Source organism: Heteronotia binoei, chromosome 6 (genome assembly GCF_032191835.1).
Source record: "Heteronotia binoei isolate CCM8104 ecotype False Entrance Well chromosome 6, APGP_CSIRO_Hbin_v1, whole genome shotgun sequence".
NCBI lineage: Eukaryota > Metazoa > Chordata > Lepidosauria > Squamata > Gekkonidae > Heteronotia > Heteronotia binoei.
The window spans coordinates 36,414,526-36,438,701 of NC_083228.1; the positions used below are offsets into that span (position 1 = coordinate 36,414,526).

Sequence of the window (24,176 nt, forward strand, 5' to 3'; positions counted from 1 at the left end):
TTGGGTCAGCCATAGCTCTGGCAGAGGTTGTCCTTGAAAGGGCAGCTGCTGTGAGAGCCCTCTCCAGCCCCACCACCTCACAGGGTGTCTGTTGTGGGGGAGGAAGGTAAAGGAGATTGTGAGCTGCTCTAAAACTCTTTGGAGTGGAGGGTGGGATATAAATCCAATATCTTCTATCTTCTTTTTTGAACAGCCGGGGGTTTCTTGAAATGTACTGCAGCATCTCGACACAAACTATTTTATGTTTCCCTCTCCCCCATGTAAGTTTAAGATATTTCTGCAGTGCTGGGGTTTCCTTCTGATTAATCCCCTTTCTGTACCTGGTCCCATTGTGGGGATTTTTTGATTTGTACTCTGGAGCCATGTTCAGACTCTGCTGACTGTGAGATCCAACCCATTGGGAAGCGTGTGCAAGAGGTTACAAAGTACAGAGAGTATTGTACTTGGCATCCAAAGCAGAAATACCTATAAAGGGGGGTGGGGAGGGCGTAGAAGGAAACTGTTGGTAACCAAGGAAAGACCATTTGCCTTTTCCTCATTGTGAGTTTGAATATCTTGTGGGAAAGACAAAAAACTGCAATGATAGCATTAGCTAGAAACTACTATCAGTGTGTGCTCTGCAGTGAGTGACAAACAGAGAACCTGCTTATTGTATGTGTGTACTCAGTATGATTAACACTTGAGAACTCAGTATATGCGTCCACCATAAATAATTATGGTAACACACAAGATAGTGATAGTAATTAACTTATGAAATTAACTGTCACATGATATGTACCAAATGGGTGAAGAACAAACAAGAGAAAGTAGTCTATGTGTAATCCTGAAAAAAAGGCGTCTGTAATATATACCACAAGGTACTTGGGGTAAAAGTTGGAAACCAGAATACCCCATTTTGCATATGCTGATTCTGAAATTTTGGGTTCCCAATCTGAAATCTGTATTCTTGACCTTTTAAGTTAAAGAAATTGGGGGAGGGGCTGGTTGTAGTTCTTTTGGAAGCTTGTGGTTGGCCACTATTGGAAAAAAGAAAGCTAAATTTATTGAGCCCTTGGTCTGATCCAATAGGAATTCTCTTATGGTAAGAAAGAAACCCATCCTATCTTTTACCTAAGAATATGTCTGCATTAAACCAATGTGATGATTATGGGTTTCCTCCAGGGAATCCTGGGAACTGTAATTCTCAGGAATGTCTTTTGGCCTCTAGCATTTTCAGCATCTCCACAAAATTACAATCTTCAGAGTTCCTTGTGGGGATACCATGACAGCTAAACAAATGTCCAAGTCATTTAAATGTGCAAATGCACCTTTTGAATAATCAATACTTTTGAGACTCTTATGACGCCTCTTCACTGAAGACTTCTAAACAGGTTTAAACTACAACAGTTTAAGCTAATGGTTTCCTTTCAAAGAATGGTGTCAATTGTCATTTCCCCAGCCTGTTGGGAATTCCACTCCTCTTACAAAACTGCAGTTCCAAGCAACTGTCATAGCGAGGCCGTGACAGTTACAACATTTTCAAGGGATACTTTATACACAGTCATATATGCAAAATATTCATTCTGTTGCTGAGCAGCTCTTCTGCTGCGGAGGTACTCAGGACAATGCTTGGCTGAAGGGCTTGCAGTCTTCCTCTTGAATGCATTTCCCGATGGTCTCTAGAGTTGGTTCTTTTTTCCGATTTCTTTCTTCTCTTTATTTCTGTTTTTGTCTTTGTCATTTACTTAATATATATAACCACATCCTTTGTCTGCTGCATGCAGTTATACGGATTCTGGCTTCAAAAAGTATCATGCACACAAAAAGTCTCTGCACACACCCTTTGCAATTTAATCAATTATTATATCACATGTGCCATAGAGAAATTCAGCACATAATAAAGCTTGGTTGGGCCATCTGTCCATCTCTAAATGTACCCCTCCCCCAACCCATCCCTAACAATTCTTTTGCAGAGTGGCCAGGTGATCAGGCCCAAGAGAAACTTAGTCCCCCAAACTGGAGGTCGACTGAACTGTTCTGTTGTTGCTGTGCAGTTTTACCTGGACAGTGCCAAAGCACATGCATGGACTCCCAGGCCATTATGTGAGATTTGTAGTTGCATCTGTAGTGTGTGCACTGTGAATGGTGCATACAGTGCATGCAAATGCATGTACTGTGATGCCACGTGGAGACCATGGTTGACTGAGAGATACATGGAAAGTGCATTTGGATATGTGTTGGTCACCTGGCCACAGCCATGCAGATGAACCAGCCTGGTCCAATCAGAGTCCATCTATTGTCAGTTCAGTGTTTTCCTGCCATCTTATACAGGCTGCTCCTTAGCTTAGCAAGTCAGTGGTAGTATAGAGTATACTGAGTAGGCAGTATAAAGGCAAGATATAGGATGCAAACACCACACCCATGTCATGTGCCTGCATTTTTTTTTTGCTATCCTTTGGGGGGGCGGAATCTGGATATCTCTCAGTTGCTCAGGGGCTCTCTCAACCCAAGATGCAAAAAAAACAACAACAACCTCACAAACTGAAGCTGGCAATCCTACAAGCCCACATTTTAAACCTCTGAGCATGCATCATAACTAACAGTCCCTCCATTTCTTTGGATTCTCAGAAAAGTATTTTATGACTGCAATCATTTCAATATTTTAAATTAAGCTTAATTTGGGTAAAGATCAAACAGTGAAGCATTCTGTTAGGGCTTGGTTGCACAGCGGAGGGCCACAGCAAAAGCTGACCTACATTCCAGTGAGATGCAATAGCATTAATGTTGGTTATGCTGGAAATTGCAGAGAACGGCCAGCTTTGGATACTGGGCTTGTCTGTATCCCAGATGATTGGTGCTTTGAATCAGGTTTTGTGGCACACACAATTAGAGTTGCCAGCTTTGGGTTGGGGAATTCCTGGGAGAAGTTGGTACTGGAGCCTGGGGAGGGCCAGGTTTGAGAAGGGAAGGGATCTCATCAGGATATAATGCTATAGAATTTACCCTCCCAAGCAACCATTTTCTTCAGGGGAACTGATCTCCAGGCCCCACCTGGAGGCTAGCAACCACAACAAAATTTAAGGGGGCCAGAGAATGAGGCTCCAAAGTCATTTTTCCCCTGTAGGGCTTAAAGTGGCACTTGTCTATGAACTGTGGTTTTCCATCCAAAATACACCCTACATTTTAGCATATGGTGGTATGTCATACCAGGAACTTCTGAAGGTGGATCTAGTACATGCTACTGTTGCTTCAAGGCCCATTTCTGGAAGACCTGTAGCAATAAGAGACGGGAGTCACATGACAGGAAGCTGAGCCCCAACCTACCAAAGCCTCACTCTTCATGTTAATTATATCCAAGTCAGAATGTGGAATTTTTGAGCTCTGATCTTGCCTTACTGTTATTGTGACAACGGCAGATTGTGTGCAATTCATTCCGACAGCAGTGTGAAGAAAAGATAAAAGATGAGGAAGGAAGGCGATCTCTGTGGCGAGGCAGGTGATGCAAGAGGCTGCCATCCAGCCCTAGCGGAACCATGTTCTAAAAAAGACATTTGAAGCTTAGTTGTGGTTGACCACAAGGTTCTAGTGATCAGCTGAGTGGTCAGATGCTGAGGGTGACTGAAAGTCAGTTCATTTTCTCACAGTAAGAGAAATGTACATGCACGTGCAAGTGCAAGTGCGCACACACACGGACACTTAAAAAACCTTTTTGCATGCATGCATGCAGAATTCGTTTGCACATTACAGTTATTGGCTGAAGCAGCAAAGCTTTGAATTGTTTTCCCTAACCCTTGTGACTTTCGACTGAGACAGAGCTTCAGGATACAAACAAACCTCTGTCCTTTTAATTGCATCAGCCTAACCCTGTCTCCCTTTTAAAATTTCACTTATAAACATAAGCAGCCTTTTGAGTACATTATTGATGTATGCGCTCCCACAGTTCAAGAAAGCATGAGAGCCAAGCACTCTCTCATTTTCTATAAAGGGCTGAGGCCCGCAATGAACAAAGACTCCTCCATCCCCAGGTCTTAGGACAATGGGACATTGTTGGGTTTTATTACTTGAAGGAGCCATATTCTTATGTAATAATGTGAATCAAAAGAGCTCTGTTGAGGCTTTGTTCAGGATTCCTGGCCCTCCAGTGAACCAGTTGGCAAGTACCTATAACTTGGCCTTTTCAGCTGCGGCACCAAAACTCTAGAATTTCCTCCCTGCAGAGATGTGATAGGTTATGTCTCCATATAGTTTTAAGCAGTTAGAATGCTTTCACTGTTCCACATTTTGCATTTTAATACCACCCTTGTCAGGCTGCATTTCCTTTGAGTGTGAATATGTGCTTATGCAGTCACGTGTGATGGTTTTGAAGTTATTTTCCTCTTGCTCTTTTTTTAATCATGATGATGCTGGACTGGGTCTTTTTGTAAACCTCTTTGTACTTTTCTGCTGCAAAAGTGGTTCATAAAGTTTTAAAAACAAATCAAATGAACAGCAGATGTCAGTGACCCTCTTTAAGGGATGAGGATCAAGCCAGTCAGAGGGACAAACTATCACTTTGGCACCTTCTGTGTGGCATGTAGAGAACAAGAAGTGGGCACTTAAAAGGGCTGTGTGTGTGTGTGTGTGGAATTCAAGGGGTTAAGGTATCATCTGTGACTGCAGCAATGGCTTTTAACATTAATCCTCCTATGCTGTGGGGGGCTGGGAAGGGTGGATGGGCCGCTTTAATGCTGTTCAATTCTCTTTTATGATGATATGCACTCCAGTCATTCCACTTGTAATTTAATGATAGTGCCGAATGGCTTTTCAAGTGGGACCGTTATCTCCTCTCCCCAATCAGATGTTTTTAGACAGTAAGCACAGCAGGGAGTTCAAAATATGTCAAAAAATTTATAATCCTTTGCAGGCTTTACTCTGGCATAAGATGAATAGTGCTAGTCTTGGGCAACGGGTAGCCTTTTCTTCAGAGTCCTCCTGCTTTCCTGACACCAGGGCTGCAATCCTCCATGCTGTTTTAGCCGGACTTATACATGGGTCACAGTCAAAGAGCCCGGAGCTCAGATCTGGACCGCTGGTACCAGCCTGGGAAGAGGAATGCTAATCATGGGTTTTGGCAAAGTTTGGACTCCTCTTTACAGGCATGTGTGTTTTGCTGAAATTGTGCAAGCAGCAGCCCACAGGACTGCAGTTGTTATGTCTGGAAAGAAGATGAAGGTTTGCAAGAGACAGAACATAGAAGACAGATAAGGGCTCACCTGTGTTGCAATGGACATGAGTTGTGTTGGGGGTATCTGACATGATTCACAACTACACAGGGAAAATCACCTTTATAATAAGCTCTACTACTCAGTGTGGCTTTGAGCACTGTGTCCGTTTTTTTTTTGGGGGGGGGGGGAGGCTTCAGGGTTCCCTTCCACATCATATTTGCAAGCATATTTGCAAGCACTGTCCATGTACTGAGTCAGTTGTCGATTGTAATTTTGCCTTCCCTGTGTTACCAGCATATTTGTAATCAGCCATCTGAATGTTCTGGTGGGTAGGTTTCTTCAGTCATACTGCAAGATCTCTGTATGCATCTGCTGTGACAGCAAAGGATTAAGCATCTCAGTCTCCTGTCTCTGAGTCCAAAATTATAACATGCACCCCCTGCACAGTGGTCTCAGCCGATCCTTGTGTCTCGTGGACCATAACCATGTGCAGGCTGGCATCCTACACAATCAAGCCTTGTGCCTCATTCACTAGGTGTAGGTGTGCTTTATCCAACAAACACCAGGCATATTTCAAAACAGTCCTTTGGTATTGTTCTGGATGCAGACTGATTTGATAGTCAGCACAACCCAAAACAGACAGCGAGGCTTCTAAACCAACCGATACAATGCCTGGACAGTAGCTGAAGATGACATCATCAGTGGATGATGGATTTCAGCAAAGCGGCTTACCAACTGCACATCAAAAGCTGGATTAGAAACAAAAGCCCCCCCCCCCCCCTTTCTTATGAATGTCTGCTTGCCGGCTCAACGAAAAGAAGGCTGGGGAAGAAGCTTCCCTCTTCTGTCTTGCATTTGAGCCGCCAGACACAATCAGTTGGAAACTCTCTTTTATGATAAGATTTTGAACCCTCACTCTTCATTGTTTCACTTCTGGTTTTTGAGGTTACAAACCAATTAGTGGGGGAGAAGCAACGTTCTATGGTCGGAGGTGCAGAAATTATGCTACATAGCTGAGGTAGATCAGCTACCGAGTTCTGCATTTTTTTTCAAACAGGAACTCACCACTTGACATGATTTGCTATTTGAGGAACAGCTGTTAAGAACTAAGCGTGCTTCTGCCAGCTGAGGTTCTGTAATATAAGAGAGTTGTGAGGAGGTTTGCCACTGAAATTGTGTCTCAAGCAAAATTTTACATGGATTTTGTGAGGTAACTCTTTCACTGGTACAGTGTGGAAATTACTAAGATTTTTAATGTAACATTGTGACATTTTGTGTTGGGGGCAGCATACCCCCAAGTTATGAAGGAGCACAGTCTAATCTAGTTAGGTTGAAATAGCATGAATTAAACTGGTTATACCCAGGGCTTTTTTTGTAGCAAGAACTTCTTTACTTATTAGACCACACACTCCTGTACTGAGAGCCCTGTAAGCTCTTGAAGGATTGGCTACATCAGGGGTGTGTGGCCTAATATGCAAAAGAGTTCCTAATATGAAAAAAACCCCTGGTTACACCTATTATTTTTAATAGCACTACATTTGCTTTAATTATTTATGCCATTTCCCTGCTTTGTCTCCACACAGAGGGCAGATTCACTTATGCACACAAACCACTTGATACTTTCCTACATTACTCTGCATGTGATGTCTTGCAGTAAACAGTAGCCCAGTTAGGTATTTTGACCTTGGACATAATTCTGTTATAGGTGCCCTTTCAGATGGCAGTATATGCTTTAAATGTAAAGCTGCATCCTGTTTTTGAGGGCCATCCTGCTGAACCAGTGAAGCAAGACCCTGTGCCTGGTGACTCCCATTATAGATCTGTGTTTTAGGAGATGTGTAGGGATATCAAAGTTCTACCAGTGGATGCAGATTTGTGATGGTTCATTCATTCATTTCAGCAGCACTCGATGTTTTTACATCTCAGTGGTGAACTTGCTTGTATGAACCAGGCTGGAGAGCAGGGTGAAGAAAAGCTCCTTGGAGATCAACTGCACTCCTCTGCCATACCATGTGGCTCCCATGCTAAGGTTACTTTTCGTGTGTCATGCATGATGTAATTCACTAGGCTGCTTATAGCAAGTCAAGAATCTCCTATAGCTTGCTTTGATGCATCCAGTCATCCACCGCTGTGTGCAATACACACAGCCCCCTCGAGTACACATACCTCTTAATGTCCTGAGTAATTGCTTTCTTACAGGCACTACATGTGAAGTGAACAGCCTATGTATTCCCTCCCCATATCAAAAGCAAACTGTTCACAGCCCTCACACCAATTTACTGGGCTCTCAATTAAATTAACAGGCATAAAAACTGTGGTTGGCCATTTCAAAAAAGGCGGAGATGCATATATAGGGACCCATGGGAAACTACTTTCAGGGTCCTCTTCTTTCTTTCAGTAATAAATATTTATTTAGACAGGAGTCAAAAGTACACTAGGCACTTTGTAATCCATGGAAAGAAGATGATCCATGACCCAACTAGGTTGCAACTTTCATGAGATAAGACTTGATAGAGATTAGAAAATGAGCAAAGATTACTGATGTAATTAGAGTTCATTATTATTAGATTTGGAATATTAATTTTTCCAGATTGGCAGCATTACAAACTGTGCCAATTCTGAGAGAAATTCCCCTCTCTGAATCAGAATAACTGAGCTTTTGGCATCTACTGTTCAGTAAGGAGCTATAGGTTATGTATGTTTCCAATATACCTGAGTACTCAATAGAGTCAGGTACCCTGGAACCTAAAGCTCCCATATATCCTTGAAACAGGGATGCTACTGATGAATTCACCACCATAGCAGATGCAAGGACCTCTGAGGCATGTAGTTCCCATTGCCTCAGAAATCCCTACAGAATATTCAGGAATTCTATGGTGGTAGCTGCTAAAATGAAATTAGAAAAGTCCAGAAGTTGAATCAGCATGCCATTTTTTCTTCCTAAGTATGCCAGAACTCAATTTATTTGAGTCTTACAATAGACTTGGCAAATACCCAGATCAGTCATGCTCTGAGGTAATAGAAAGCCATAGGTGGGGAAGCCCCTTTTAAATAGTTTCCCTAGAACTACAGCTGTCAGGCTAAAGCTCTGGGACCATTGTCCTGGGGCACAGCACAGTATAGTGAGTGTACATGTGCTGAAAAGGCACAGACCTGAACATAAAACCAGAAAAAGAATCTTATAGGATCAGACTAAGGGGTCATCTAGTCCTGTACCCTAATTTTAAAAGTAGCCACTCAGATGCTTCTGGAAAGCCCACAGTATGGTATAGAAACAAGGAAATGCCTCAGTCCCATCCTTTGTAGGGGCGATGATGTCATGCCATAATATCGTTGCCCCCTCCTTTGCTCTTTTGCACCCTTACTCTCCAAAATGCAGGTCTGCCTAGTTGCATTTCTCCATTATTCCCCAACAGCTACCTTGAAGTTACATTTGATTGTCGTGATTAATTGGCCTATCAATGACTGATTTCTATGAATATGTCCTGTCTCCTAAAAAAAAAAAAAAGTCAATGGCTGTTGGTATTTCTTGTGATTATGAATTCCATAAGATAACTTCAATTGTGCGAAGAAGTTATTTCACTTGCCAATCAATTTCATTGGGTGATCCAGCAACCCAGAGTTGGGGGAGGGAGTACAGAATTTTTTTTCTACACCATACGTAATGTTTTATATCTGTCATGCTCCCCATATTGTCTGCTTTCTAGTATAGTCTGTTTTCCTAAAGGAAAAACTGCAAATGCTCTTAACATTTCCTCAAACCTCTTAATCATTATGGCTGCCCTTAATCAGGGAGCTGCCCTGAGTCCGCTTGCGGAGAGGGCGGGATATAAGCTTAATGTAATAAATAAATAAATAAATAATCTGCACCTTTCCCAGTTCAATTCTGTCCTCTTTTGAGATGCAGAGGGCAAAAGTTTATCCAGTATTCCAAATGCAGCTGCACACTAGGGTTTTTTTTTTTTTGCATGTGTGTGTGTGCCCATACCTGGAAGTCATGGCAACCTCTGGTGACTCATACTGGGATATGGAGGGTGTTCAGAGAAGTGGCTTGATAGCCTGCCTGGTAGTCTCTGGAGGTCCCCCATTCAAATACTTACCAGGGTCAGCCTTGATTAGCTTCCGAGATCTGACTTGCCTGGGCTATCCAAGTCAGGACGCAGCTGCACAATAGTTGAATATAAAAACATTGTGATACTGGCAGTTTTATTCTCAGGCTGTTTCCTAAAAGCCTCTTTGCTTTTTTCCACTGTGACACGTTGACCTCTTCACTGAGCCGCCCACTATGACTCTTCCGCTTAGTCATCTGCTCCAGATCCCACTGGCTTGTATTTGGTTTGTACCCAATGTGCATCACCTCCTGTTGGACTTCAGTTGGCGTTATGTTGCCCATTTACACAGCTTGGAGAGACCCTCTTTGCAGTTTGTTTGAGGACTAATTCACATGTTGCACAATTCACATGGCAGAAAAGTGCCAACCACAGGAACTCTGGATCAGACATTCACTTGGAGTTTCATGCTAGGAACTTGGTTCCCAGGCACACTGGGGCCTGATTCTGAAGACATGCAAGAAGAAGGAGCCATGGTGATTTTTCTTTTTTGGTGAAAAAATATAGTAATAGTAGCAGCTCTTAGCCTTGGTGGAAATAAAACAAATGGCTTTTGAAAATATTTCTGAAACCTGATTTACTGACACCAGGAAAAAAATGGCATGGGGCATCTGTTCTTTTTGTACCAAGAAAACTCATTAGAAAGAAAAATAGAGGAGGGAAATCAACAAGCTGAATTCATTCCCAGTTGGTTTATGGCTCTACATGAGTCATTACAATAAAAAAGCAACAGACATATCAGGAATTCTCGCCATAGAGTTAATACATAGAAACAGTTTCAGAAGAGTAGACCTGGAGAGAATTATAGCAAGATTATTATTTATTAAAGGGAAAGTTTAAAGAGTTGTGGATCTTTTTAGGGTTGGCAGGTGAAAATGAGAAAGTGGCGCTGAAGAGACGGGGTGCCTAACATAATGAGGAGATAGGAACCCCGTATAGTCCAGCTCCCTCCTGAGAGAGTACTGTGGAGGCTTTCTAGACAGAAAAAGCTGACCCATTTTCTTATAGAGGTGGGTTGTAGGAGGCAGAACAGCTTCACTAATGTCTGCTTGAGGTTTCAGCTGATTATTCAGAGGGCTACCAATGTTAGTCTGTGCAACCTGGCAAGGGAATCTGACCATGTGTTGAATGAAGTAATTGCATCGTCATTGACAAAAGACAGTGTATTGCCACAACCGACCACATCAAAGAGTAGTGAGGGCAAATAAGGCTGAAGGCAGTGAACAGAACCTGAGCCAAATTGGTGGGTGTTTGAGCATCCATAACCAGTTTTTGGATGATGAGAGAGGCATGGTCTCTTATTATATCTTGGAGATGATATAGTGGAGAGAAGCTCACATGATCGACAATCCACACAGCAAGGGACTCAACACATGAGAGAGCATCTGCCATGCATTAAAAAAAATCTCTACATGGTCCTAGCATCATGTAGTCAGACTTAAGCAGGGTGAGTTACAATGAATGTCTAATGGCTGTCTCACACAGCTTTCTCTCCAGGTAATTACTGAACACTGCATGGCCAATGTGCAGATTGTTGCTTTTAAAAAGTTTTGCTTTTGAAGGGATGTGAAAATCCTGTGGTATTGTATCTATGATAACTAAGTCACGCTATAAGTCATCAGCTGGGGAACATGCGTATGTGGACTAGGCATAGCGTTTAACAGTATTTTTAGTCTACCTTGAATCCTTCTTTGGAGAAGGGAGGGCTAAAAATGAAAATAAACAGATAAGTGTTAATCTTATCACTTGTACATGGTTTGTGACTGATGAACTTTCTCCTTTCCAATGCAGGATGCTACCCTCCAGGTGGGATTAGGGGATCCCCTGGAATTACAGCTCATGTCCAGGCTATGGCATCTAGAAGGCGGATGCTATGGCATTGCGCCCACTGAGGTCCCTGTCCTCCCATGACCCCATCCCCACAGTGGCTGGGAGGGGAAATGACAACTGGCAATCCTATTCCAATTTCATAGTTAACACAGCCCCATTATGCAGACTTCACTCATGATGCATTGTAGGAATGACTCTTGGGTTCTTACTTCCTCATTACTATGCATACAACATTCGCTATAAACTGGAGCCTAAGAATGAGTATGATAACCACAACTAGGCCCTAGGAATTTATTCAAGTAGGTTCCAGTCCACTTCTAAAGTTGCACCAAATAATAGTGCATAGCCTTTGCATTCTGCCATGACACGCATATAACCTACATACCAGGCCATGTGTGAACCCTCCCTTAAGACTGCTGCATTGATACATCATCCCTTCTGCTGAAATTATATTAAAACTCTTGCAGGCTACTTGTCTTTCAGCAGTAATGGATGTGAAGGAATTCACTGATGGTACCGTTTTTAAATTCAGAAGTTTTGGTCTTAATCCACTTTTTTTCAAAATTGGGGTTTTGAGCTTTCTACTCAAACGACTTCTCCTTTACAGGAGTTAGAAAGACCTGCCAGTTCAAAAAAAGAGAGGATATACCTTGATGTTCTGTCTAGGAAAGCCCTGTAAGGCAATAAGCAGGAGGAGGAAGAATGGGTGCGAGCTCCTTGAAATCATATATGTGGACAGGCTTAGTAGTTTTGCTGGAACTCTACTGGCCTAAATTATTAAACTTCTTTTGATGCTAAAACACCCATTTTTAAAACATTTACATGCAATGTTACACCATCCAACTGGTGCTAGTGCACTTGCCTTGTAAAGATGAAATGGGGGTGGGGGAACCATGTATTTTGCTCAGATCTCCTCAGAGGAAGGATGGAGTGTGAGTACAAGGTAGACAGCACGTATACAAAAATGGACAATATCTCTGAAATGGTGTGGAAGTCACCAGTGCCACAGCTAGAGAATTCACAAGGCTGGAGAATTTTAAGGACCATTGCATGCTACACTAGAAACGAGTGGCCCAGATCTGTAGATCTGCTATTAAACAATCGTGCACCTCTTGTCTTTCAAAGGCCTGCTCATAATAAAGAATGACTGCACTGATGGCAGCAAGGTTGCAGTCCAAATTCCAGGCTGAGTGCCTGTCAGGGATTGGGAGGGATGCTTGCCCAAGTTCCAAGGTGACAGATGGAGACAATGACTTTTAACGCTTGCCTTTCAGCTTCCTGTAAAACAAGTTATATATTCTGCTTCTGAGATGTGCGGCACGTTAGTTGGATACAGATGTAGTCCCTAGGGCAACAAAGAGGCGACTAGAAGGACAAAATTACAGAGGCCTTGGTCACTCTGAGGGCCCACCGAATTGGGGTGAAGCTGAGGCCTTGAGAAGATTTTTGTCTGGAGGCCCAAGATGACTCTGGGCAGTCCCTGCTATCCCTGGGTAATTTGTGCTTCAGTCCAATGACTCCTTTTTCTTTTCAACTATGTTTTTTGAGAAGGCAGGAGAGACTTCACAAAAGAAAAATAATTTGGCATGTCTGGAGTTTATATTTCATATCAGAGCAGCTTCAGGATCTAAGATCTCACTTACCTTTGATCCTCGCTATTTTTACCTTCCCAAGCTTTTCTGTTTCTTCTCCATTCTTTTTTTTCAGACTATTTTTGAAATTCAGGCAGATTGCTGAAGACACATTAATGCAGCTCTGGAAAAAAATTGTCTAATGGCTAATGTGTGTTTTTGTACTTCTCAGGAATATGTTCTGATTGATTTCACCCCTAGGAGCAAACAAAATCTGCAGCCTATTATTTAGAGACATGCTTGCCTATTGGCTGAAAAGCACCCATCTTAGTTTGATTCTGTCTCTGAACTTAGTGGGAAAATCACATGCCAATTAATACTGCAGAATTTGTGCCAGTGTAGAGACAATGGGGTCAGTTTAGATTTTTCAGTACTTAAAGCTACTGCAAGTTGATGGATGTGTGAGTCAAAATGGTTTCAGTGTGTTGGGGTGTGTCACAGAGATCAAATCCCCACACAATCATGAAACTTGTTGGGTTACCATAGCTCAGTCATCCCCATCTCTCCACATAACTTACCTTGTGAAGATAAAATGGGGGTGGGGGAACCATGTATGTTGCCCTGATCTCCTTGGAGGAAGGATGGGGTGTGAATACTAGGCAGACAGCACATATACAAACTTGATATTTATTTTAAAAGAAAATTTATATGCCTGGTAACGACCTACCTGGGTCCAGCAGCCACTCACCTGAATGGAGCAGGATGGGACCAGACACAGGAGGGTGCAGCCAGGGTAACCTTAGCAACAAGGCAACTTTGACAGTTTGCCACAGGGAGGCTGTTTGGTGCAGTGGTTAAGTCCATGGACTTATCTGGGAGAACTGGGTTTGATTCCCCACTCCTCCACTTGCACCTGCTGGAATGGCCTTGGGTTAACCATAGCTCTGGCAGAGGTTGTCCTTGAAGGGCAGCTACTGTGAGAGCTCTCTCAGCCCCACCCACCTCTTGTGTCTGTTGTGATGGGAGAAGATATAGGAGATTGTAAGCTGCTCTGAGTCTCTGATTCAGAGAGAAAGGCGGGGTATAAATCTGCAATTCTTCTTCTAGGCCCAGGTGGTTTAAGGATATGGAGAACAAGAGCTGGCTAAGGAGCAGGGAACAAAGAAGAGGAGGGTGGAGCTTAGCAAAAGGACTAAGTGTGGGGCTATAAAATGGGAGGAGGGGGGGGGATGATGAAGAAGACAGAGAGAGGGAGAAGAGCTGGCTTAGAGAGACAGGTTACAGTGTTGTGGTTCTTTTCTCTTGTAATGCACTGAGATGGGTTAAATTACCCAGAACCTTCAGGGCCTTGGACTGGTCAACCTCCAATCAAACAGTCTTTGCAAGAAAGCAGTGACTGGGCTGGTATTTTCAAGACTCCATGGACCTCAGGTATGTTGTCCCCTTCCCCCCAGAGGGTATCACAACCGCCTATCCAGAGAGCCAGCTTGAAGCAGCTCACAAAGTAAAACATCATAAAATGATAAAAAGCACAAGACCAATAAACAATTTTTAAAAATCCAGCCAGAGAATTAAAACAAAAATTCAGCAGCAACCTCAAATGATCCTCATAGCCATGACTAATTCTGCAGAGGTAGGGAGTTTAAGAAAGCGTGTGTGTGTGTAGAATATGCAAAGTAAAGGCAGACCCTTTTCAAGGATTCAAGAACTAGAACAATGTGATTTTTGTGGCTGGCTCTGAAGTTTAGTGTGGCAATAGTGACATGCAGGTCCTAGATGCTGATCCCAGGATTTGCTGCATAAGGATAGACTAGCAGCTCAGTCTATCATTTGCCCCAGGCAATCTATTGGAAGCCTCATGGCAAATTTTCTTGTTCTAAGAAATCAAGATTGCAATCCATGGATGAATATGTCCCCAATGCAGTAGTGAATTGGAGTGGCAGTCCATTAGCTCAGGACTGCTGCTCGTTGGTGGTTAACTACTTAGGGAAAAAGTCAGCTCTTTCCTACGCAAGCTTATTGTTTGGGTCAGCTCCCAGGAGCATAGAAAGAGGAAAATGGCTACCAGTCTGGTGTTGATCCCTAATAAAATCTCCATGTAAATGCTGAGCAAATTATTTCCCCTTCGACTGTGAGTTCCCCTTCCTCTCCCTTCCATACTGCGACCAAAATGCAGATGTTGGTCTCAACAACACATTTCTTTCCCAAAAGATACAATATGTGTTGTTAAAATACTTTCTCTCATTATTATTATTTTTGGCAAGGTAATTTCTGCCTCCAGAAAACATTCGAGGTGGGGGGAAAATACTGCTTGCTTACGATCATTTGTCATCCTCAGTTCCTGAACAGGACATGCGGGCTGACAGTTTGTTAATTAAGCTTTTCCAACACAGCCTCATAAAGCCTTCTTTCAGCAAAGAGTGCACTTCCTAGCCAACATGCATTATATCACATAACAACTGTTTCTCAGTTGAACACACATGCATTTTTTTAAAAAGAGCTAGTTAGTTAGCTTCCAAAAGTTCTGTTCTATTTACTAAAACATATCTCACTTTTCAATTCTGTTAATATCACCAAAGTAAATAACAGCAATTAAAACAAGCAGAAAAGTCTAAATAAAAACAAGATATTGCAGTATAGGAACAGCACAAAAAAGGAGAAATGTAAGCCAGCAATATCATAAACAGCAACAGAAAGGAGGAAACTATATCTCCAGGTAAGCTCTCCCTGAAAAATCACCATATTTAGTTTGAGCGCACAGGAACCTGCCTAATATTGAATCAGTCCATTGGTCCATCAAGGTCAGTATTGTCTACTCAGACTGGCAGCAGCTTTCCAGGGTCTCAGACAGAGGTCTTTGATATCACCTACTGCCAGATCCTTTAGTTGGAGATATCAGGGACTGAACCTGGGATCTTCTGCAGGACAAGGTGTTCTTCAGTTGAGCCACAGCCCCTTCCAACCTGGAATGCTATTAGTGAGGAAGCAGGACAAATGTCTCTCGGGACATTTCAAATAAACAAATCATCATTCAGTCCTTGAGCATTTAGAAAGGATGGCTGTGATTACTAAGAGCCAGCCTGGGTTTCTCAAGAACAAGTCATGTCAGACTAACCTTATCTCTTTTGATAAAATAACTACCTTGCTAGAGCAGGGGAATGCTGTAGACCAGGGGTGGCCAACGGTAGCTCTCCAGATGTTTTTTGCCTACAACTCCCATCAGCCCCAGCCATTTGCCATGCTGGCTGGGGCTGATGAGAGTTGTAGGCAAAAAAACATCTGGAGAGCTATTGTTGGCCACCCCTGCTGTAGACACAGTTTATCTTGATTTAAGTCAGGGCAGGCACCAGGCTTTTTGGCTCCCTAGCTGAGGCCCACCCACACTCCAACAGCCTTGCCCTCCGCTGACAGCTGTTGCCCCCAACTTCCTGCCTGCTGCTCTGCCTGCAAGGCTGTGCCTTTCCTCCCCACACCTGTAGGCAAAGCCAGGCTGGGGGCCCGTTGCTGCCCCCCACATGGCGGCTCCTGGACCTGCATGGCTCAACTCCCAGCTACTGCCCACAAGGCAGGCATGCGAGTGTCCTCCAGCATGTCTCCTGTACTACCTGCTGTGCAAGGGAGCCAAATGGAGCTGTTTGGATAGAGCAGCTAGCTGTGCGCTCCAGCAGGGTTGGGTGGACAGCACTGTACTGGGTGAAGTGAGCGATAGTCAGTCTTACCCCATGCTGGCTGCCCATCCCCCTGCCACTATCACCACACCTTGCCTGTCGCAATGTCCATGTTGGGCACTGGCAACCCTTGTCCCCACTCCTGTGAGTCATGTGAGGGGTGCCTAAGGTCACCTAGTAGATGTGCCTGATTTCAGTAAGGTTTTTGATAAGGTTCCACATGCTATTCTTGTTGACAAGTTGGTAAAATGTGGATTGGATTCTATTACTATTAGGCAGATCTGAGACTGGTTGACAAATCACACTCAGAGTGCTTGTTAATGGTTCCTCATACTCTTGGAGAGGAGAGACAAGTGGAGTGCCTCAAGGTCTGTCCTGGAACCTATTTTGTTCAACATCTTTATAAATGATTTGAATAAAAGAATAGCCGTGAGTGACTGTGATATGATAATCATTTTCAAGTACATATAGATGATGCTTTGGATTGTTTTCTATTGCTCTGGAAGGTTAGACCAAAACCAATGGGTCGAAATTAAATCAAAGAGTTTTTGGCTACACATTAGGAAGAACTTCCTGACAGTTAGAGCTGTTCCTCACTGGAATATGCTTTCTTCGGAGGTGGTGGGTTCTGCTTCTTTGGGGCTAGATGGCCATCTGACGGCAATGCTGATTCTGTGAACTTAGGCAGATCATGAGAGGGAGTACTGGAAGGGTTCTATCAAAGTTCAGTGAAAAACAGTATTGACATTTTCTACATGATTCTAGGACACAAGGCATGAATAGAATGAAAAAGAGGTGATTTTACCTTCTTCCTCATAGTGTTGCAGCTCCCTGTCCCTAGGGTTGCAATTGCCAGATTCCCACTTTTGTGGGGTGCTTCCCCACCACTGGCCAGCTCCAGCACAGGGGGAGGGGGGGGGGAGAATCATGCCCCCAACTGGCCTGAAAGGTGATGTGATCACATTACCTGGAAGTGAAGTTATCATGCCACCAACACTTTAGTTTTTAGGCAAAAGTCTGTCGTAAAATAGGCTACAAACCATAGTTTTGCCCAAAAACTAGAGCTTCACCCCTGATATGGGTGACATCATCACACTGTGTGGGAGAAGATCCCAGAAAGGCCCAAGGATCCCTCCCCTCTGCTGGCTGCCAGGAAGGACCCGGCAACCTTATGGCACAGCTAAGGAAGACTTTCCTGATCCTTAGAGGAAATTTGAGGCAAATGGCAGACTTACTGGGGAACCTTCTATGAACCTTTCTGGTGGATCCAACCCTATTTTTATGATTGGGGGTGGGTGGGAAGGGATTTGAGGGTACAGGCAGTGGTTTCATTGAAGCTCCATTGCTGCCTCTTTCCAGCTGAAGAGGAAAAGGAAAGTTACTTTTTGGCTTAAATGTAAAAAATTAAACAAAAGTAGTTTGTCTTGAGCACACTTCTGGGTCTTTGGCATTTTTGTTTCCATTGTGGTGTAGCAGCCTGCCTTTCAGTCATAAGTAACTGAAGTCTGAACCAAAATGTCTTGCATGTTAGTGCAGGTATAACTAATCTGAACAGATAAACTGAACAACAATCAGAGATAATGGCATTCGTTAACTAGTCATGAAGATGGTGAGATCAACTCTTCATGGAATAAAGAACTGCTGATTCAGGATCTCAGATTGCTTAAAGTCTTTGATTTCATGAGAAGTATTTACTCTTTCCCCCAAACAAATCTTCCCTTCCCAGATGCTTTTAGTTGTAGTAGGAAAACCTTCCCATCATATGCAAAGCAAACAGTGTGTGTGTGTGAGGTGGAGGAATGATGACTTATTTTTAAAACAAAACCTGCTCCTTCCCACACCTTATCTCAGTGCTTTAACCATTTTTTCTGGCCACTTTCCAGTATGAGGAATTAGCTGGAGTGGGAGAAAAAAAATATGAAAGCAGCCTAGAATAATGTGGGAAGACAGCTTTTTTTCTTGCCATCAAATCACAGCTGCCTTATGGCGACCGCATAGGATTTTCAAGGCAAGAGATGTTCAGAGGCGGTTTGCCTTTGCCTGCCTCTGTGTCATGACTTACTTGGAGGTCTTCCATCCAAATGCTAGCCAGGGCCTGACCTTTCTTAGCTTCTGAGATCTGACAAGATTGTGCTAGCTGCAGCCAGGGCAAGACAGCAGTAAGAGGCGGGGGTGATCTCTCCTTGTGGATGTGCTTCAATTTTGTTTAAAAATTGACCCCTCCTAATTCCCCCACTTGAGAATCTAGGGGAGAAAGAGAAACCGGCATGCCAATTTACATCTTGGTACATGTAAGGCTTTGAATTGCTTCTAGAGAGAGATTTTTCTTCTGTCTGCTGGAATTCCTAGGTTGAGGAGCACACTCCCTGCAAATTTCATCTCAACTGGGTGGAAAACAAAGAAATCACAGGTAGAAATGTGTCTTCCACTGAACAAAGAATAAAGAATCTGGCCAGGAGTACTAAGTATAAAAAAGAAAACAGATGCAAAATCTTAATAACCAGAATGTTTTGACTGCAATTCCAATAATATATCTATGCATATCCTTATCAAGGGCTAAGGACCTTGGAAAAAATACACCCGTTACCAATCACTGGTGGTCTCTATGCCACATTTCCAGTGTTTTAGTACCCATTCAATCATTATCACCAACTGCTGATGTAATGCAAATGATGCCTTTTGTTGTGGTCAGAAACATTTTGTATATTAAATACCTTGAAGCCTGCAATGTTGCAGCCCAATTACAAGAGTGTGTATGTTAGAGAACACTTCAAGGTAACAACTCAAGTGAAATGAGATTGCTGGAGACATAAATCTACTTAGTTTCTTGCAAATCCTCTTAATTCTTTCTTTCATGTGCACAGCCAGATTGTTCCTGGCCAGACCATTTGTAGCATAAGCAACACATTTCATCGCTACAGGCAAGGGAACTGGGGGGCAGGGGCGGGTAACATCTCTAATATTCTGATAGTGACACACTGCAGATGCTGTGACATACCAGGTAAATGCAGAGGCTGAAACTCAGTTAATTGTCACAGCACATTTTAAAGTCTATCACCCAGGTCATTAGCAAGTTGGGTGTAGAGCACCACAACGCACTGCAAGAAAGCATGATTTCCCTCAAAGAATCAAAGCATTCACTGGCATGCATTCACTACTCCATGCCATTGGGATAGGGAGGATCTGAGCAGCATTGATTTTGCCTTGTTCTGCCCTATATGGGCAGCGTCATAATCACAAGTGAGAGAGTAAGGATGCACTGGGGTTCCCATGTTCCATTTGACATTGGGGGGGGGGGTAGAATCTGGTGCACATCATCATGCATGGTTCCATCTCTGAGCCTTGACCGACTGGGTCAAAGAGAAGGTTGGCTTCCCAAAGACAACGTTGACTGGGCTATGTTGCAATGGCTAGCAGCCCTGCTCAAAGTTTTGGCAGCTGATGGAGAAAATCTGTGTGTATCCTTTTGAGTGTATTCATTTTCATATCACATTTTATCTTGCCCTTCCTCCAAGAAATGCAGGGTGATGCACCAAGTTCTGTCTTCCTTTGTTTTTCCCCCTCCCCCTTATAACAACCCTGTGACTTAGGTTAGCCTGAGAGAGACTTAGCCTAGCAAGCGTTTGATTTAGTGGATGCTTGGGTCCGGGCCTTCCAAGTTCCCATTTGATACTGTAGTCACTACATGGTGAGGGTTCTTGGTGTAAGATTTCCTTCAGTTTAATCCAAAACAAAACTGTGTCTCAGGCACCAAAGTTCTGGCAAACAGAAGTTATCACAATACTTACAAGGTTTTGATCTGATGCCTCAGTATTTTGAGCATGGGGCAGAAAGGACTCATTGGCTTCAGCCTGGAGTTTTGAGGCAGCTTAAGCAACTGACTGCTGTCTGATTCCCTACCCAACATTCTTCATTGCAGCTATTACACCAGAAGGTAGCCTTTACCCTGATGCAAAGTAGAGGTAAACCAATTGTTTGGGAGGATATAAGGCCCTGCATCAATCCATATATAATTACATTGTGTGTAGAACTCTATCTTCTTTTGTCACTATGAGATGTCACTGCAGCCCTGCTTATGTCAACCATGGCCACACAAAACTCCAGTGCTCTGAAATATTTTCTGCAGTGGTGTCAGGTAATTCCACATCCCATATCTGTGACAGCTGCTTCTAAGGTCTAACTTACAAAGGCATGTTTAAGGTGGAAGAGTCACCACGAGGTGATGTTTCCTCTCAGTTATTCATGTGGTTAAACACTCTTGCAAAATCAGTCTAAAGGTAGCAATGAGAAAGTTTAGAAGTTCTCTTGTTGCTCGGGAACAGGCCATGCTTGTCCCATATACTTCCTGTTCCTCTGCAACACCACCACATCCAAAATATAGCCTTCTCATCACCACAATGGGGAAGATACAGAGGCTGTATCTTGGACATGACGTTGCTGCAGAGAAACAGGAAGCAGAAGGAACTGGAGCATTCTCTTCCTGTGAAGTACAATAACATTCAAAGCATGTTTTAAATAAACATCTCCCCCCATATCTTAGTATTGTTTACAATTGGGTCACCTGGACATTTCACAAGTCCATTTTACCATGTTAATATGAAAAAGGAAAATGACATCACAGTGGCCTTTTTACTGTTCATTGGGAAGTGGATGCTATGAGAGAGAAGTCGTAGTTTTCCTCAATTTCAGGAAGTGATTTGGGTGAAGACAGGAAGCATACTGCCCCTCTCTGCGCACTTCTGATACCCAGCAAAGCCAGAAAAGTTATGCCAGTTATTGTCCCCTAAGCAGAGCAAATAAATAAGCGACATTCACTACTACTGCTATAAATCTGAGAAACTTCTGAAGTCTTTTCATGATTTATTTTCTTAAAACAGAGGACAAGTGGGTCAAGTATACTGAGTTTTAGTATATCATTGTATAATTCATCATAGATATAAACTAGTGTTGGAAAATAAGCCCAATGAAAATCCTACAAACCAGGCTTTAAAACCTCCACAATACTCATGGCTGACTCTATGCAACCATCAAAGTTGGAATGAATAAATCCATCGCCACCGCACACAAGGAACGGTTGGGTATGAAGAGTTATTTGTCCTGGGCAGCCCAAGAAAGCTTTAGTAACCTGTAAAAAAGAGGTGCAGGAGTGAGAGTATGCAGCTTTTAATTAAACTGGATGACGTATGAATCATCGCTCAAGGTAACATGTCTTAATTGGAAGAGACAATTCTCTAATTGTAATAATAATTAACATCTATCACCAATAAAACGTTTTTTGTTTAATGCTCTGTTGTTATTTGGTAATGTGCTTTATGACTTGAGATTGAGAAAAGAATTGAAAGCTCTATAAAGTTCCAAAATATATTTGCACCCACTAATTTCTGGATGATTTATACCTGGGAATTTTTTTTTTGTGTGCAGCTTAAGTGGTACACACCCATTTCTTGTTTCAATTAGACTTTCAGATTTCTTAACAGAAGAGTTAAAACGTCATTCATACAGATGCTATTTTACCACAATGTTACTTGCTCAGTTTGGACAACTCTCACATGGCCTTTTGCCCTGGTCATTATCACAAGGATCCTACTTCATTATTAAAGTCAGCTTTTGATGCCGACTTTACACATACCCACAAGCCAAATTTGGAATGAGACATTAAAGGAGAGCCATTTCTACTCTAGTGCAATCATGGCAACTTTGTAGGGACACATTGTTGTCTCAATTTTTTTCCTCCCCACCAGCACTGCTATTACTACACTGGCTCATATTTTTTTGCTATTATCTTTAAAAAGGAAACGAAGAACGAGATGGAAGCTTAAGATGAAAAGGTGCAGTGCAGAAGAGTATCAAGAGTAATGCAGAAACTATGGCTACAGTCCAGTATATCTGAAACATAATGTATGTCTAACTTCTGATGGGAAAAGAAGTCATTAAATGGTAAACAGCATTCATTTCTCAGGGCAAAATAGGCACAACATGGTTTTTGGAGCTGATTGTTTTGGAGGAGGGAAAGAAATTCTAGCATCAAATAGACCTGTTTACAGAAAGAGAGTACATTATAAATAAAGAGAACATGGGCTATGGTTACTGCTGATGCAGATGGGAACAACTGTTTATATGTTTATAGATATGGAATGTGTCTGGGTTCTTTAAAAGGACAGATCTGCAGATTTATGTCAACAGGGCAAAAATACCAACTGTCACTTGTCAGAACTTCAGATGAAAGAAGTGATATTGCAGTTCTTTATGCTGACCTATTGAGATGCCAACCAAATGCAAGAAATGTGTACAGAAGGTCTTGAGGGTTGGCCAACCGGGAATGTCACTCCCAGCCTCTTGTTGTTTGTTTGTTTTGCCTCCTCTTCTGTCCATTAGCTCTGGTTTCCCTCAGTTTGACTCTCTTGTCCTGCCTTTGTTTCCCATGTCCCCCTTTCTCCCAGGCCTCTTGACTCATCTCTCCATGTCCTTTACTTCCTCCCTCTTTCCTTAGCCCTGCTGGCTGTTCTGCTCCCACATTCTTTCTCTTAGCCATTAATACTTCTTCCACATTGTCCACAGGGTATAAGGCTCTTGGCTGCATCTTTCTTCTCTTCCAGTCTATGGTCGTATCTCCATACAAACAGGGCTGGCCCTAGACTGTCTGGCACCTCACGCAAGGCTAATTTCTGGCACCCCCCTCTGCACTGATACTGTCATTGAGTCACATGGGGAGGTGCCCAATTTGTTGCCCCCCAAAGGCCAGCACCCTAGGCAATTGCCTAGTTTCCCTAGTGGCAGGGCCGGCTCTGCATACAAATCCCCTACAGGAATGTTTACACAAGTATAGTCTTGGAATAGGTGAAAATGTCCATGCTGAGTCCTGTTTCTGCCCCCCCCCTCTAGATTTCACAAAAACCTAGAGAAACTATGTCCCTGCAGTGCTTCCCAAAGTCACACGCTATCCCTTAGTGAAGGAAATAAGCAGTACCTGGGCAGAAGCACAATTAAGAAGCTGCTTGCTCCTGTATGCCCACATTCATTCTCAACTATTAGTGCCAGGCTTGTTCAACTCAGCCTCTTTGCCCCTTGCCCACAGTTCCGCACACGTAGTTTCTTTCATGCAAGCTGAAGCAGATCTGGTGGCCAGCCAACCTTTTGAATTACCTTCAGTGGAAAGCCTAACATTCACATTTTAGTGATAGCTAGCGAAACCATGCAAGTAAGCGTGGGTAGAAGCAAGGTACTGATCTACCGCCTGTTAAATGTCAGATCTGCACAGTTAGACGGCAGACACCCACCCTTGCTATTTCTAGGGAGAAGGAACACTTAGGGGCTTTCCCTGGCCAGAGGTTATCCAAACACAGCCAGTTAAACTTTCCATGTTAGTGAGTGAGGAGGCTTCACAGGAAAGGGAGATGGACATGCAGACATATGGTATGCTATTTAAAGAAATATCTGTCAACCCTCTTTTCCAGTTTAATGTCTGTTTATATGGGATTACGTGCAAACTTTGTCAGTCACACTCACACATCAAATGGCATCAGTAATCCTGCAACTTCCAACTTTTAACTCTTCTCAGTCCCAAACTTTATTCAGCTTCCAGATGAAGCACAGCTTATGGCATATTCACTTCAACTTCAGCAGTCCCATTTTGTATGCCAAAATTTTGATAAAAGCAGTAAAACAGCTGTGGGAAACTATAAGTCTTTCTGATAGAGATATTCCATTAATTAATCTGTTTTATTTTGTGATTGTATTGCTTTATTTTATTCTTGGTTATCACCAAGCATTGCAATACTTTAGCTTTATTTATTAAGACAGTTGTTAATGAAGAAC

General features: G+C 42.9%; 1 protein-coding gene across 5 annotated transcripts in view; it reads right to left on the reverse strand.

Moving 5' to 3' along the window:
• Window positions 1-21,204: 21,204 nt before the first annotated feature.
• Window positions 21,205-24,176, reverse strand: part of RNLS (renalase, FAD dependent amine oxidase) — a 128,851-nt gene continuing 125,879 nt past the window's right edge. For all 5 annotated transcript variants that reach the window (XM_060241270.1, XM_060241269.1, XM_060241271.1 and 2 more), the window contains one exon: window positions 21,205-21,486. In XM_060241270.1, the coding sequence (XP_060097253.1) occupies window positions 21,334-21,486 (153 nt within the window). In that variant the 3' untranslated portion in view covers window positions 21,205-21,333. The remainder of the gene's footprint in view (window positions 21,487-24,176) is intronic.